The 17,777-nt window shown below is 42.2% G+C and overlaps 1 protein-coding gene across 1 annotated transcript in view; it reads right to left on the reverse strand.

Annotated features, from left to right (window-relative positions):
• The window catches only part of spock2 (SPARC (osteonectin), cwcv and kazal like domains proteoglycan 2), a 56,277-nt gene extending 40,525 nt beyond the window's left edge, over positions 1-15,752 (reverse strand). Inside the window, exon 1 of the mRNA XM_037686713.1 lies at positions 15,491-15,752. Coding sequence (XP_037542641.1) covers positions 15,491-15,679 — 189 coding nt within the window. The 5' untranslated portion in view covers positions 15,680-15,752. The remainder of the gene's footprint in view (positions 1-15,490) is intronic.
• Positions 15,753-17,777: the final 2,025 nt, after the last annotated feature.

Raw genomic sequence — 17,777 nt, forward strand, 5'->3', positions numbered from 1 at the left:
TTATGGCGAAGCCCAGATTTAACAGGTGTGATGTCAACACCTGATCCTGCATCAGCGCCTCCTGTCTGAAGTGACAGGAGCAGCAGATCATCCAGGTAAAACAAAAACTCTCGTCTCTGTGTTAGGATGATCGGTATGCGTTCTCTGGATGTTAACAACAGATCCAAAAACGGTCTCACCCCTCCGATCCGTGAGTAAAAACCTTGTGTTTCCTCTCCGTTGGGGGACTCTGTAGATTACTTTCATCAGAAAACACTTGGATTTCTGCATTTAGGGATGAGAATCAGTCTGATGATGACGGGACCGTTTTTTAATAACTCCTCTGAATGGAGGGGTTCGGGTTGCAAACTGTAACTTGTACCATTTGCATAAAACCTTGTCCATCCATCTGAAAAACGGCGAGCATGTTTTAGCCACTCTACGTAACGTTCGTAGGGTGAACGTGCGTTAAGTGATGTGTCATGTTTTGTACGGCTGTCAGCAGTCCGTCCCTCAACCGCCGTCATGCGTTGCGGGAATGTTTTCTGTGTGACCCCGGGCGAGACTTGAGCTGAAGGCGAAGCGTGTGACAGCTGATGACGCGGTGGGGCTGCGCGTTTGACGTCGCTGTGCGAACGTTGAAAAGGCGGAGGGCGTGACTTCATTTACGCCGTGCTGTTGGAGTGAAGGCTGCTAGCCCCGCGGGAGCACACATTGTTCTCTGGAGGGACGCGCGCCGCTCACGCTGGAGGGGCGCGCGCTGGAGGGAGGCGGGACTCATTACCGGGTTCTTCAGCTGCTTCACGTTTAAGCTGCGGTGAGCGGCCGAAAACTGAGACGCGGTGGGTGACGGCTGCCCGCGTTTGATTCGTTGAGACGGGTGTCATTTCTTGTGAGAGAGAAGGGCCTCCACCCGAACCAGCCTGCAGACCACATTTATACCGATGTGAGCTGGTTAGCGCCGGCAGCTGTGTGTGCGCCAGCATCAACGCAGCGCCGTTGGATGGAGGCTGTTCATTTTAGTGATCGACTCATCATGTCTAGAGCGGCGGTGAGTTAAAACCCTATTTAAGGACACCGGCTCATGTGGAGGCTGTTCCATCCCACGAGTGCGAGTTGACACCGCTTGAGTGAGGATCGTGCAGTTCTAGTTGGTAACGAGTTATTTTCGCTTACCGTTGTGCCGTGATCGACTCGTCATGTCTAGAGCGACGGTGAGTTTAAAAACCTTTAATTAAGGACGCCGGCTCATGTGTGGAGGCTGTTCTGTGATCGACTCGTCATGTCTTAGAGCGACGGTGAGTTTAAAAACCTTTATTTAAGGACACCGGCTCGTGTGTGGGGCTGTTTCATCCCACAAGTGCGAGTTGACATCGCTTGGGTGAAAAACGTGCAGCCCGGGATTATAACGAGTTATTTTCACTTACCATCGTGCCCTGTAAGCGACTAGTAATGTCTTGGAGCGGCGGTGAGTTTAAAAACCCTTATTAAGGACACCGGCTCTTATGTGTGCGGCCGCTGTGAGCTCATCCGAGCTTACAGACTGGCTAAAAAACAGACACTTTGATCATTAATGATGATTTATTTCAACTTTCGTGTCACTTTTACACACACCCTCCGGAGACCGTCATTTTGAGAAAGTTCTCTCTCATGAGCGCTGCGATTGTTTGCCCAGAGCGCTGTCTTGCAGGCGAACTCTGGGGAAACGCTGAGCTGCAGGCTGCCGGAGTGAAGAGGGCTGGATTCTGACGGGCGGGGCTGGTGGTGGAACTCAGCGAGAGCCGCGGCCGTGGAAAAGTCGAAGCTTGCCCGCAACGGTCCCTCCAGCGGGTCGGGATGAGCCGCGCGGCTTGATGAGGTGGCGCACAGCTTCTGGCACCTCCTCCGACTGTTTCACTTCGCCAGCATGGTTTGAAGCTGCTCTGAACAGCGCGTCCGCGATGGCTTCATCAGGACTTGTGCAGTTTCTCCGGCAGCGAGGGGAGTAACGAAGCCAGGTGGATCGTTGGATCATCGTCATCCGCGCTGCAGTCCTCGACAGGCAAACCGTGGGAGAGGCACACATGTTGAGCTGGCGTCAGCTGCCTTACAGAGGGAGTTCTTCGTCTCCAAGGCAGGTCTGCGGCCTTCAGTCCCTTGGACATGCTATATGCTAGCAGCGCACGTTGTTGCTAACTGCGGCTGCCTGAAAACACGTCGGTGGGCTCGATTGGAGAGCGTGGTCGCCGTCTGGTTCCTCCGGAGGGACGGGACGCTGCTCCGACCTGGGCAGCTTCGCTCCGGAAGCTTCCGCGAGGCTTGGCTCCAGGGGGGGGTACCGAGGAATAGCCCCGCTCGGTGAATCCCTCAACTCTGGTGATGGGAGCGGACTGGGGACCGACTCCTCTAATCTACCAGGAAAGAACCGTCTGCGGCCTCGCCCGTCGAACGTCCTGTTGGAACGTGAGGCCGTATGGATCAAGACGGTGAGCCACAGTGGAGCCCAGTGAAAAACAACCTTTCCGCCGATCATCCGAACTGGCGGGAAAAGGCGAGGGACGTAGAAAAAAGGGGTCCCTTCATGTCAGCCTCCTCCTGGGTTCCGCCGGGCAACCCCTGAGGGCGCTGTCGGCCGGGAGCGGTGAGATCGCCGATGCGAAACGAGGTGGGATGGGGTGAGCATTCACTCAGCCCCCCTCCACCTACACTACGCTCCCCAGGAGGGAATGAGCAGCGGGGGCTGCAGCTGAGCCCGCCTTGCCCCGGAGGAACCATCCGGTTCGCCCCGAGGGTCGGCGATAAGAGGAAAAAATACAAGATGGCGTTGTCCAGCGTGTAGTGACCTGTCACTGGGAAATGTTCCCCGACGCTTACCTTGGAATAAGACTGCTCGTCATCTTCTCCTCGGGGAGGAGAACTCACCGGACGACCGGAGGTCGACTGCCGGGCCAAGCATCCTTCACAAAGGTTGGTCATTTACACAATTTATCCTCTTTGTTCTTCTGACAGTGCTATATTAGCTCGCTGAAGAAAAAATGGGAGCCGATTTCCCGCTCTTAACGTAATTTATACGGACCGGGTGGGGCCCACACAGCAGGTGGGCGTGGACTAATTTTTTCAGTGCTTATGCTCTGCATAACGGGATAAACCCATCAGCGACAGCCTTAAAGGGCGAAGCCTATATGAAATAGAATCCCTGATGGACTGGTCACCTATGAAACACAGAAACAGATGTGACACATTTTGTAAACAATATGAAGAGCTTTGTGTTAGAACGACAATAATCTTTTCCTCACAGTTGCCTCTACTTCCTGAATCCAACCAAACAACAGCTAAAAGAAAGAAAAAAATAAGCCAAACATGCTCCACCAGTAACTTCCAACACACTCTCGTGACAAAGTGGCTCTTTTTCTTGAATCTTACAAATGAATAACATAATAAGCTGAATCCACTTCTATTCCTTTTTATGTTTGATTCCATACTTAGCTATAAGTACATTTAGGCATGTATTTTAGGTTTTAACCCACAAAAATCCATTTTCTTATACAACATAAAACACATAGAGGTTATTTGGGGTTTGTGCGGTCAGACACGTTGTCCTGAAGGATCTTCAGAGTTGAGGATCGCTCTATGTATTAAAATTTCCAGGCTCCATCATTAAATGGGCTGCACGTACGCTGGATTTACCACTAAAACATCCCATTTCATCTTCTGTTCAGTCATCGCTGACAACAGAGACGCAAAAACATGAGCCTCTTCAAAGACGAACCTCTTCAAAGATGGATTATGGAGGAATGAGGGCACAGTGGGGCCAAGGAACAGTTTCACGTAGATATCAAAACAGCAGCCTAATGGAAGAACAAAGGAAAAATGTGGACTAATTCAAATAATATTTGAGCACTAACATTTTATTTTGGTCCAAATGCATACCGCATATTCAAAAGTAAGATCTATGCTGTTCTGAAACCATGCATCTTGATTCAAACATCACACCACCCTGAGGTTGTCTGTAGTTAAATATCTAATGCTGCATACAGAATTGGATCAATCCTTCCTGCTCCAGAAAAGCACTCACTTGCCGTTCACAGCTTTGGTGTTACATGCAACATGCATGAAATGAAACAAACACTCTTTAACAATATTCTGTTTATTCCCTTCTCTTCAGCGCACACTGAGCTGCAGGGCACAAGACGCAGGCTGTCTTCTGTCTGCATGCACACAACGGGGCTCTGAGCTGACGCTCCACGACTGCAGCGCAGCAGCATCAAATGCAGAGAGGATGGAGGAGAGGCTTATTCTAGAGAGCATTTATTTACTGGATAAACAAAAAGTGAGGCAAAGGTTAAGGTGTTTTGGGAACCTGATGCGTGGTTAAAATTAGAAAAATAAGAAGGAAGACCTGTTTTCATAGAAACTAAAGTAGCATTCTTTGCAGGAATCATATCACTTGCTGCCTTGATAGCCAATATTTTAAATAAAAACCTGAATCCCTTGTTATCAGTTGTGACCACATAAGCTAAGCTGTTACCATTTCTTGTGTGAAGCATCAACAAAATTCTCTAAGCTTTGAAAAATACTGCTGACTTCGTCGCCATCGGATTGTCTTTTTGTAAACATAAGGGAAAAGACTGCAGGAGGAAATAAAAATTGCTACTGTATTTGTTTTTGTAGTCTAAAGATATATTTCATCCCAATCTGGTGAACAGCTTTGTCCTAAACCTAACCTAACTGTGGTACCTTAAGGTCTAAATCTGTTTGTTAAATTTATTAGTTTTATTGACTAAAATTATTTTAGATTAATGCAATTCAATTCAGTTTATTTATATAGTGCCAGTCATCTCAGGGCACTGATTAGAACCATATAAAATGTAAGTTAATAACATTATTTTTCTGAGGAGCAGAGACTGCTTTGAGTCTAACTTTGTCGCAAACTCTCATTCTGAGCAAGCAAAAAGGCAACGGTTGAAAGGAAAAACTCCCTCATGAGGAAGAAACCTTTAGCAGAACCAGGCTCAGGACAAGTGACCATCAATGTCGACCAGCTGGGTTTGAGAGCAACAGGAAGGAGGAACAGATACACAATGGCAGGTCAAGAATCACATGTTAAGACAGAAATAAGATAAGATAGAATAGTATCAAATGTAAACTAGTCATATGTTTGCATTTGTATCTGTTCATTTAAAAAAACGAGGTCAATTTGTCCTCCAGTAGTCTAAGCCTATAGCAGCATAACAAGCCAACCCCAACTATAGGACTTATCAAAAAGGAAAGTCTTAAGCCCAGTCTTAAAATTGGACAACGTGTCAACCTCACAGACAGAAACTGGAAGTTGGTTCCACAAGAGAGGAGCCTGATAACTGAAAGATTTTGGAAACTGCTTTTGGAAACTCTAGGAATCACAAGTAAGCCTGCAATTTAAGAGCAAAGTGTTCTGTTAGGAAAATATGGAACAAGAAGATCTATAGTATAAGATGGAGCTAGGTTGTTGAAGTTTTTGTCGATTTTGAGATTTTGAATTCAATTCTGGATTTGACATGGAGCCAATGGAGAGAAGCTAAAACTGGAGAGATATGATCTCTCCTACTAACTCCAGTTAAGACTCTGGCAACAGCATTTTGGATTAACCGAAGACTTTTTAAAGAAGTATTTGGACACCCAGATAATAAACCATTGCAATAGTCCAGCTTAGATGTTATAAAAGCATGAACCAGTTTTTCTGCATCATTTTTAGATAAGATGTTTCAAATTTTAGCGATATTACACAGGTGAGAGAAAAGCGACTCTTGTAATATTTTTAATGTGTGGGTTAAAAGACATGTCCTGATCAAAAATAACAGCAAGATTTTAAACACTAGAACTGGAGGCCAGATTACTGTCATTCAAGGAGAGCGAAAGACTGAAAATTTTATTTCTAAGGTGCTCAGGTCCAAAAACCAAAACCTCTGTCTTGTTTGAGTTTAAAGCACAAAATTAAGGATCATCCATGTTTTTGGCTTTAAGACATGCTTGTAGTATAAGTAACCAATTTGATTAATTGGGTTTCATAGAAAAGGTGTTGAGGGGATCTGTTTTGGTGGCCTTAGGATTGCATCTCTGCTTTTTGCAGATGATGTGGTCTTATTGGCTTCATCAGATCGTGATCTACAGCTTTCGCTGGAGCGGTTCGCAGCCGAATGCGATGCGGCCGGGATGAAGATCAGTTCCTCCAAATCTGAGGCCATGGTCTTGAGCCGGAAAAGGGTAGAGTGCCCTCTCCGGGTCAGGGAGGAGGTCCTACCCCAAGTGGAGGAGTTCAAGTATCTTGGGGTCTTGTTCACAAATGAGGGAAAACTGGAGCGTGAGATCGATAGGCGGATAGGTGCAGCGTCTGCAGTGAAGCGGGCGCTGTACCGGTCTGTCGTGGTGAAGAGAGAGCTGAGTCAAAAGGCGTAGCTCTCAATTTACCGATTGATCTACGTTCCCACCCTCATCTATGGTCACGAGCTTTGGGTTGTGACCGAAAGAATGAGATCTCGGATACAAGCGGCCGAAATGAGTTTTCTCCGCAGGGTGTCTGGGCTCTCCCTTAGAGACAGGGTGAGAAGCTCGATCATCCGGGAGGGACTCGGAGTAGAGCCGCTGCTTCTCCACGTCGAGAGGAGCCAGTTGAGGTGGCTTGGGCATCTGTTTAGGATGCCTTCTGGATGCCTCCCTGGTGAGGTGTTCCGGACACGTCCCACCGGAAGGAGGCCCAGAGGAAGACCCAGGACACGCTGGAGGGACTATGTTTCTCGGCTGGCCTGGGACCGCCTCGGGATTCCCCCGGAAGAGCTGGCCCAAGTGGCTGGGGAGAGGGAAGTCTGGGCCTCCCTACTTAGGCTGCTACCCCCGCGACCCGACCCCGGATAAGCGGAAGAAAATGGATGGATGGATGGATGGATGGATGGATGGATGGGTTTCATAGACAAATATAATTGTGAATCATCAGCATAACAATGAAAATTTATCCCATGTTGTTTAATAACTTTACGTAATGGAAGCATATATGAAGTAAAGAGTATTGGTCCAAGCACTGAACCCTGAGGAACTTGGTGACTAACTTTGGTGTAAGAAGAAGATTCATTATTTACATTAACAAACTGGAATCTATCAGATAAATATGATTGAAACCATTTTAGAGAAACCTTAATTAACAGCCAAGTGATAAGTTAGGATTAAGAATTTAATGACTGTCCAATATTAATTTACCAGGAATAACCACAGATTGCCCAAGGGATGTATTTGTGTGTGTGTGTGTGTGCATTGTGCAGGTCTTTCTGAAGTTTCCACATTTCTCTGTATAAGATTTACCCAAGTTTTCAAAATCAGTGTAGTTAGGTTATTAAAACTAACTTATTATTTACTAGTTACATATTCAAAAGTATAAAATAAACAGAAATCTATTGGTTTCTTTTCCAAAGCGAACTTGTCTTCTCTCCATTGGTTGGCCACAAAAATATGAACTGATTTAGTAAAAAAAAATAAAAAATTACACTTGTTCCACAAAATGTCTGTGCGCTCATACCAGGCCTGTGCTCAGAGTCTATAAACAACAGTGACCCTTGTGCCTTTAAGGGCTCTGTAGAGAATTAAAAAAAAACAGTCCACAACTCACAGGAGAATCTGGTGCAAACATTAAGATTCTTCACACCCCACTGGAGACACCAAACCCAACTAAAGAAAATACACTTGTACAACAGTGGGAAATCAATGGAGCTGCCTGTGTGGGAGATTCAAGAAGGGTGAGGATCAGCCAATGATTTGAGGCTGATGAGTCTAGATCACAAACAGAGCAACTGCAACATGGCTCACTGACTCCCTAAAAGCAAACTGTCCAGTGTATGCCTAACATGTTTAGTCTATATGTACAAATCATTAACACATAATGCATAAATAGCACAACTATCTACAAAATTAACAAAGGTTTTGTCAACAATATCTGTGCCCTAACATGTGCAGAATGCATTGCTTTTTGCTTTATTCCTTCCTGTTTCTCTCCCCAATAATTTCCTCATCACAGTCCTTGTTCAGGATAGATTTCCCCCATCCTTTTTGAATAAATCACTTTCTAAGACCAGTTTAAAGTAATTCAGTCTGTCTATGAATCTGTCTGTCTGTGCAGCCTTTGTCTTTGTAACAATCTTCTTTTCATCCTGGTTGTCGTGTTTCTTTGGTTTTCAGTTTCACCACCTGCAGTTTCTGAACTTCAAGGGTCTAGTCTTTATTTGGGGCACCACTCTGCTACACCACTTGTGTTTTCATGTTTGTTTCTGATGAAAGAAGGGTTGCAGCCTGAACGTTTCCTAACAGAATGGCTTATGTTCACACGCCCACCATGCTTACAGCTATATGGTCTGATCAAATGGCAAATCAAAGCTTTTGTCTGGGGTTAGTTCTTATTTTTCTTACAGCAACCACCTTCTTTTAAAAGAGATAAAAAGAAAACAAGATCTGTATATATATTTGTATGTGTAACCTTTGTTTCATTGTGTTTGATTACAGTTAATACAACCACAGCAAGACTTCAACCGGCGGCCTAAACAACTAAATATATGCTGTTAATTTCAACCACTAAGTACTCCCATCGCCAATCAAAATCATATGTATTTGCAAATATAACGCTCCAGAACCTGCTCAGCAGCTCTGATTCAGTCTGACTCCAGCTTAACAACATTTACACTGAATATCTAAAACTCTTGCTGGACAAGATTGTGAGGGCCACTTGCATCATGAAGGACCCCACTCACCCAGCACACACACTTTTTGCCCCGCTCCCATCAGGAAGGAGGTTAAGGAGCTTTAAGTGTAGAAGCACTAAACTGAGGAACAGCATCTACCCTGAAGCTCATGAATATCTAAAAAAATCATATCATGCTGCTGATTTGTTTCATGTTGCTGTGTTCATTCGTTCTCATCTGCTCACACAGACTCATGTTCGTGCTGCTGTTCAACGTATTGTCTTTTTTAAATGCTTCTAGTATTTTTTCTTTATCAATCAATCAATCAATCAACCTTTATTTATACAGGTAAATCCCATTGAGCCTCGAGCACTATGCTACTAGTGCTTAAATGTTTTTCTTAGTTCATATCTTAGATCTTATTGCTGTTTTTCTTTTACATTTTAATACTTTTATTGGATATAATTGGCACCCTGTGTACACAATTTAGTTCCACCACATGTACCACATGCAAATCTGACTCTGACTGTAGGTTCAGTATGACAACTTTCACCTGCATCCCAACCCAACTCATTTAAACTACTTTAGGATAGCTTCTCACTAGGCTGCAATTGTTGGTGACAAATTGTGAACGGTCATGTGAGATTATTATTATTTTTTTCATAATATCTCAGTTTGCAAGGGTTCTTCATTTCCTGACATGAGTTGCAGGGCCTCGTTCTCATGTTGCAGGGATTTAGAAAGATTTGAGCGCCAAAAATGGTCGCAAGATTGTCACTTGAGTTTCAAACGTTCTCAGCTTAGTTTCTGGAATTCTAAAGGGTTAAAGCTGCATCGTTTTACTCAGTGAGTCGTTCAGTGTGATTCCAAGGGAAATGTGGAAAATTGTGTCTTGACAACAATCCAGCAGTCATAGCCCAGTGTATACTCATTTATAAATATTCACTACAGTGGTTTATAGACATTTTTGTCTGCAATTTTAAGCACATTTTACATTTTGCTTGTCCTTCTTTTGATCTATTTAGCCAAAAGAAGGACAAGCAACTGTGACTGTGGTCATGATGAAACAGCTACCCCCCTACTAACAAGCCAAGACATCCCACAGAGCACTGGTAGTCAGTCGGAGCCCTGCACAACCAGACCACCCGTCCCTGAACAGTTGGAGGTGATTAAGATGCAGTCCATCTGCATTGCCTCAGAGTTCTGGATGTCTCAGGCCACAAAAAGAACCGGGGAATGATAACGAATGACTCACGCTATAGCGCAAAGCATGACCAGAGAGACTAATGAGTTTCTGATAAGCTGTTATCATCATCCATATTATTAATGCATCTGAGGCTATTTGAACACCAGGAAGTGTGGGATGGATGAAGCAGACTGAGCTCTAGTGCTGATAATTTACTGATTGTCTAGATGGATTTTAATGGGGTATTTGGCTCGAGTGTTTCAGATTCCATTAACTGTAGTTATACAATTTTTGATGGACTGATGCCTGTCACAATGAGACAAACATTTCATTCTGAAAAAGAAAAAAAAAAAAAAAAAAAAACTAAGGTAAACCTCGTGTCAAAATGTGGTTTTAAACAAACTAAAAGCCACATTGTAACAAGATCTGTCAGACTGTTTATCTAATTTTAACCTTCTGCATATTTAATCCACTGACATCAACAAAGGACCTGATGTTTTGTTTTTTTGGGAACAGCACGGGGATTTTTCTGCTCATTAAAAATGAAGCGAATGTAGAACAGGTGCAGGCAGGATTGGCACTGGATGCTGCAGAGCTGTCTGGCTGTCAAGGCGTGCATTTTAAGATAAGGGTTTACCGAGCGCAGACAGCACAGGATACGAGAGGAAATTGCCTCATAAACACTGAACCCTCTCTGGCATCTTCACATTGGCATGCGTGGCACACACAAACTGTAACGACAGCGTGTGCCGGAGCGTCTTAATGAGCATCCGTTTGTAGGCACGAACGATCTCAAACACAAACAATAAAACATCAGAGTAGCTTATCGTTGGGGTGGTTGTATTGATGGATTTAGAAAATAAAGATTTATTTTGTGTTTATCTGCCTTTGGTACACATTTCATCTGGATTTATATGTTTAAAAATATAAATGTCTATATCTGTCATTTCTGCTATGATGGAAACAGACTGCTTCAAAATATTCATCTTGTTCTCTAAGTTGATGCTATAAAAAAATGTTTTTTAATGGCTAAATATTATATTTTCATTTTTATTACCTGCTGCCAAAAGGCAAAAAGTGAATACTGTTTTTGCCCATGTGTTCACTATTCTCATAAACCAGTGGACAAATATATTAAACCTTGGAGAAAGCTATCATTAGATGTACTTCTATAGCTGGTTAACTTTCAGAGGGAGCTCAGTCCAAGATGGCTGCCACAGCCAACTGAGTTTAAAAAGCACAAAAATGACTATAACTCAGTCACTTTTAAAGATATCGAGCTAAAGTTTGGTCTGTTAGTATCAGCGTCATCCCCAAACCATATTGTGAGAATTTTTAGATTGTTAAAGATCTGTTTAAATTTTGCCTGTAACTATTGCCTGTCTGTTAGCAAAATATTTTATAAACCATTAGATAAATTTCACTGACAATTTAGGGAAATAATTGATGTACATCTACAACTGATAAAGTTTTGGAGTTTAATCAAGGTTCGTGCTCAATAATCCAGGTAAATAAATCCAACGTTTCACCCTCCATCCGAAGGGCTTCATCAGTCTGAGGAGTCACAGACAAACTGTTTTCACCACTAAGCAGTGCACACCTACAATGGACCAACCAGTTTGCTGGTGATAAGATGGTTTTTGGGCCCCGCCCTTTCCCCTGTCGACTCCTCTGCGGCAGACATAGCCAAAGTGGTTCAAAACATCAAAGTTCATGCTCAATAATCCAGAAAAATAATAATAATAATTCAAGTAGGCTGCCACAGCTGGAGCTTAGAAAACGCACAGTTTTAATTCTGCCAGTTTTACAGACATGGCCCTAAAGTTTGATGTGGTTGAGGAGAGTACTTCACAACAAACTCTGAAAGTGACATCTTATAATATCGAATGAGATTATGCATAACGTTATTTTTAACATGTGATCAAAACAGCTACAACTTTGTAAATTCTCTACAAGACCTTAGTTCAAGATTTTGTCATGAAGTTGGTGGGTGATATGCATTTCTTCAAGGATTAATGATTATTAGACATTCCTTTCTTCTCTCATTTTGAACTCAACTTTAAAGGGTTTTATTGATGAACAAAAAAAGATACTTAGATATCAATAATGATCCAAAGTCAGTCATGTTAATTATCATCATTAGTATTAAAAAAACGGTGAAAAAAACAATCTTACAACATTTTGTAAAACTATTTTTTAGCAACATTTTGGTGTATTTGCACCCGTATGTACAAACAGAGATATCTAAACCACTTTGTTATGGTGGAGTAACAAAACTGAAATAATTAGGTTCAAGAAAAGATCACACGCTTTTATAAAATGTATTTTTTAAGCTTACTGATTCATCTGCAAAACTACAAACAGTGCCGGCACAAACTATCAGTAATAATCTGCATTCACTCTATGACTTCCTCTGAGCTGTTGTCCAGTTTATGTTTCTTTCCAGGGATTTGTTGCATTAGTGGAATAAAATGTTGAGTGCACCTGTCAGATTAAAGGATTGAAGGTATCTCAGGCTATTATTTGTTGACTGTTGCAGCTAAATTTAATCGCCTTGTCTTCCTGTGAAATAAATTGAATTGAAATGTGGGAGCTTTTCTGTTTTTTTTTATTGTTCTTGTTGTCCTGGAAGTGAATCCTCCTGATTCTGCTTTTCCATTCTATGGAAGAATAAACATGAAATATTTACAGTGTACTCTGTGCAGCCTATTGGTGCTGCGTCGTTCTGCATGGGAGCATTTGTGTTTATCTCCGTGCATTTGTGCAATAAAAGGGAGACAGCAAGAGCTTGTCTTTCATGTTGCGTGCCTTTGATTATTGCCTTGCACACCATTAATCTCTCAGAGGAAGGTGCACATCAACATCAATTTATACACTTTGAATACTTATAAGTGTGTCATTGGCAGCAATTTACACATCAACCAATTCCCAAGGCTGAACTGTAAATTTTCCACTTTTTAAAAAAACATTTTTCTATAGCTCAAAGGCAAACATGAAGCGCAGCCAATTAAACGTTCATTGCATTTAATGTTCGCGACGTCTCATTAAAAATAATGAGAAAAATACAAGTGTTGTTTCATCTGTGGAAGTTTTAACAGCGTGGAGAAACCTTACTACACTTTTTGCCCTGAAGCAGCGTTGGTTAGAGAGAATAGAGTCATCAAACTCCCAGCGATCTGCGCTCCATCTCAACGCAGAGGCTGCTGTTGCTACGGCAGCAAGCTGAAATCAAAGCGGTCTCTATTGACGATTCCCTCGGGAGGTTTAGTGGTTCTCTTTTCTCTCACGTTTGTCCTATCTTCACGACGACCAGTTAAAAAAAATAAAAAAAATAAAAAGCATCCTTCTTTGATGCACTTGCAGACACATGCAGGAACAGCCCTGGCAGATATTGCATGTAAACACTTTATTAGACACATGCATGCTCCCAAAGACAATCACCCTCAGGGGCGATGATCAAGTAATAACTGTGGGCTTGTTTGGGTTGTAGAGGAGGCACTGATGTGAAACTGAGAAACACAGCGAAGCAGAGCAGGTGGAAAATTTAGACTGAGAGGAAAACAGTTAGGGAGTGCGACATATTACAGTTACGATAGCGTCAGGAGTGACTCATGATCGGAGGGGTTTCTTCTCCCACGTGCCAACCGCGATGTATCGAATTCAAAGAGTCACTGCCGGCAACATGAACATTTTGGATCAGAGCTGTGCAAACGTAGCTGCAGCTGAGTTATAATCCCACACTAATTCTGACTTAATCTGCCCATGCCTGCAACTTCATTACGCCCTTAAATAATGTCCCAGCCTGTGCTTTCTGGAATGCATCTCGCCCGACGCCAGAGTTTTAAACTGAGATCGTTTTTCATTCATTCAACTTTTATTTATACAGGTTAGTCTCATTGAGCCTCGAGGACTCACTTACAGGAGAGACCTGTTTTAAACAAAGAACACAAACAATAGACAATCATATAAAAAGCATTTGAAATGAAAAGTCAATAGAAAAATTTATATAAAAACGAAACAGAAACATCCGCTATATTATAAAGCGATGTAAAATGATAAAAACAGGAACATGTCTGCACTGGTTGTTGCCACGAACTTAGCTGTTGTTTAAAATCCTGTAGAGAGGTCAAGGTCGAGAGCTTCAGATCGTTGTGCAACGTGTTCCAGGTTAGAGGAGCGAGCACCCCACACTTCAGCATAAATGTGGAATATGTGGATTATATGTTGTGAATGACTCTCAGCTATGACCACATCAAATGTTAGCCCAACAACTGTAAAACAAACCGAGTTATAACCATTTCTGTGCATTATAATGTTGATTAGCTGTGGCAGCCACCTTGAACTGGGTTGACATCAAATGTTAAGAAGTTTTAGTCCATTCAATGATTAAAAAAAATAATTAAAAAAGATAACTGTCCAGATGACCTGAATGAACATTGTTGGATTAATACATGGATTATTGAGCAAGAACATTTGTTATCCGGTGATTATCTTCTGAACGTTCCACTGAAATTCATCCAGTGGTTTGTGAGATATTTTGCTAACAGACAGACAGGGCTGACATCAACTGTTAATGCAAAAGTTTTAAGCAAAAATATAGTGCTAAGTGTAGCACTCAGTGTATATGTTAGGGATAATGCTCAGCCACTACCACACCTTTCAGCTGAATACCTGTAAAACTGATGCAGCCATTTTTGTATCCCAAAGTCAGTTAGCTGTAGCAGCCATCTTTAATTGGGTCGACTCCAAAGGGTAATGAGTTGTAGACACTAGAAGTTTCATTATGTGATGTTTTGCTAACATACAGGCACAGCTGACTCCAATAGATAATGGAAAAGTTTTCAAAACAGATCTCTTGATCATTTAGCCCTCAGTGCATGCGCTGGGATTGACTCTCAGCTACCACCAGTCCAAATCTTATCTTTGTATTAGTAAAAGTGGCTGAGTTGAAGTCAGTTTTGTTGCGTTTGCTAAATGACACACAACAGAATCAGGTGCAGCCTCACAGGATCAATTCAAACCCAATTAACATCGGTCATATGGAACCTAATCCAACTGCAATATACTGTCCAAATCCTGATCATTAGTAATCTTTTCACCGAGCTGTAGGTGGAACGCCATCCACACACACACACACACACACAGCAGTTTCTCAGCAGGCACACACTGCAGGCTTTAATCAATCCCAACAACCCAGTTCAGTCTGTTCAATAGGTGCACGTGCACATCGATCAATCAATGCTCTCCGTCCTAATTGTTTAATTCTCTTCTTTGTGAAATCCTTGAGACACATTTGAGGAAACATCTGGGAATTAAGAGCATCTGTAGGTGTTGCTTATAATACATATAATTTAAAAAAACAACACTAAATGTAAGAAGACAAGATGCTCAAACAATGCTCCTCTTTAACTGATTCCTATAATTAAAGAAATTAGATTAGAATAGATTTTTAGATTAAAAAAACAAAAACAAACAAGTGAATAGGAGAAAATGAGTGAACACCAACCTAAATTAAATCAATTTTTTTTAGATGTTTCATGGGTTCTCTTTAACACTTGGCCTGTGGGGGTATGTTCCAACACACCATTAAGTTTTCATGTGTTTAAAGATGGCAGTGTGCGTGTGCGCGCGCGCGGTCAGCGACACTCACGTCTCTGAAGCGGTTCCAGTGCTTGATCTTGCGGCTGTACTGTGAAATGGTGGACAGCCACTGCTCGTCCTCCATGAAATTCCCCGTCTTTTCCGCCTCTTCGACGCTCTTCCCGTCCGCCTGGCAGGCGGACCGCGTGAGCATCAGCAGCGGCACGAGGACACACACGACATGAGACATTTCCAGCATGGCAGAAAAAGAAAATCCCCGCAGACAAGCGCGCTCGTGTTCCTCTGCTGGGAAGCGGCGGATGCTGAGGCTGCACTGAAACTACCACCTGATCAGCCTGCGAGGATGCTCCTTCTGCTGGGAGGGAGGGTGTGCGTGTGCCTGCGCGCGCGTGTGGAGTCAGCTCCCTCACGCTGCGTTTACGTGCATTCCCTGGGACTTTTGCGCACTTTCCAGAGCCCTGTCGACGCTAAATCATTTTAGCAACCCCTGTTAGGGAACAATAGGACTACACTAAAATACATGTCCTGACCGATTCCTGCAGAGATCTGTGGAGAAAACAGAGAACTTCAGACCTAACCCTTAAAGAGAACACAGAACAAGAGCTCAAAAGGCAAATGATGGAAGAAAGAAAGCTTCTTTTATCAGTAAAGCATGGTAGCGGCGTTATCATCATATGTTAAAAATAACCTCCTGTTATGGAGCTGATACTGTTCTTAGCCGTTTAGCTTCTTACTGTCGGCCTTTTGTTAGGAGCTAGGATTTTTAAAAGCTAAAACAGCTGTAAAAACACGCATTTTTCTTAATTAATAAATTGATTGATTGTGAGTTTGAACGCCCAAACAGTCACTTTTGATGTAGAAACTGTGTAGTTCAACAGTTCTAATCAGAAACATTGAAAATGTACATACTCTGACAATGGCTTAGCAACATAAGTTAACTTGTTTAATCTTCTTGCCAATCTTAAGATCTATATTCCTCGGGAGAAATTGAATGTATATGTTTTTATAACGCCTCATTATATGTTGTATAAGTAATGTTTTCATCATCTGCAAACAGTCCAAAATGCAGAATATGGCTCATTGACTGACCCAGTCAATTCAATTCAATTCAATTCAATTCAATTCAGTTCAGTTTATTTATAAAGCACCAAGTCACAACAGAAGTTGTCTCAGGGCACTGAACAGGAACATTCATATACAGTCAGTATAGTAAACATCATCTATCTAAGGAAGCCAGCAGATTACGTTGACTCTTCACTTCGTCACAGTCTCCCATCCTAAGCAAGCACAATGACAACAGTGGAAAGGAAAAACTCCCTTTAAACAGGAAGAAACCTTCAGCAGAAACAGGCTGGATGAGTGGCCATCTGCTTTGACTGGCTGGGTTTGAGAGGACAGGAAGGACGAACAAACATAGAATGACAGGTCCAGGTGTACCCCCTATTGGAAGAAAGACACACACACAACACAAGCTAATGATAGAAATAATTACAAGTACAAACTGGTAGAACAAGTAAAGACAGCAGCAGAGTGAGGACATGTGGTCAGTTTGTCCTCCAGTAGTTTAAGTTTATAGCAGCAGGGATAGCTTGTCAAACACAAGCTGACCCTAAAAAGGAAAGACTTAAGCCTAATCTTAAAGTAGACAAGGCCTCACAGACAGAAACTGAAAGCTCTGCTGCCCATTCTACTTTTGGAAACTCTAGGAACTGCAAGTAAATCTGCATAGTGCAAAGTGCTCAGTTAGGAAAATATGGTACAATAAGACCTGTAATATAAGATGGAGCTAGGTTGTTCAGGGCTTTCTAGGTTCGAAGTAAGATTTTGAATTCAATTCTGAATTTGACAGGGAGCCAATGGAGAGAAGCTAAAACTGGAGAGATATGATCTCTCCTACTAACTCTCATTAACTAAGTAAGTAAAGTTTATTTATAGAGCAATTTTCACAGCCATAAAATCACAAAGCGCTGTGCAATAAAAATCAACGTTAAATTATACAAAGCACAAAACAAGCATAAGAAGCACAATAAAATCATGACACCACAATGGATTTTTTTTTTTCAGAATCCACTTTAACTCTTGAAGGATGTGCCCCCGAATAGATGACCTGTTTGTTGGAACATCAGGCTCGATTCAGAGCATGGAGGTCAACCTCAGCTCTGTCTGTCTCTTTCAGTTCTTCCAAAATAAAACAAACACGTGATAGCTTTTTCATATACAGTACATATATACATACATACATAACGACTGGTAAATATATATACATATATATATATATATATATATATATATATATATATATATATATATATATATATATATATATATATATATAT

The sequence above is a fragment of the Nematolebias whitei genome, chromosome 1, assembly GCF_014905685.2.
Source record: "Nematolebias whitei isolate Nwh7 chromosome 1, NemWhi1, whole genome shotgun sequence".
In the NCBI taxonomy this organism is placed as follows: domain Eukaryota; kingdom Metazoa; phylum Chordata; class Actinopteri; order Cyprinodontiformes; family Rivulidae; genus Nematolebias; species Nematolebias whitei.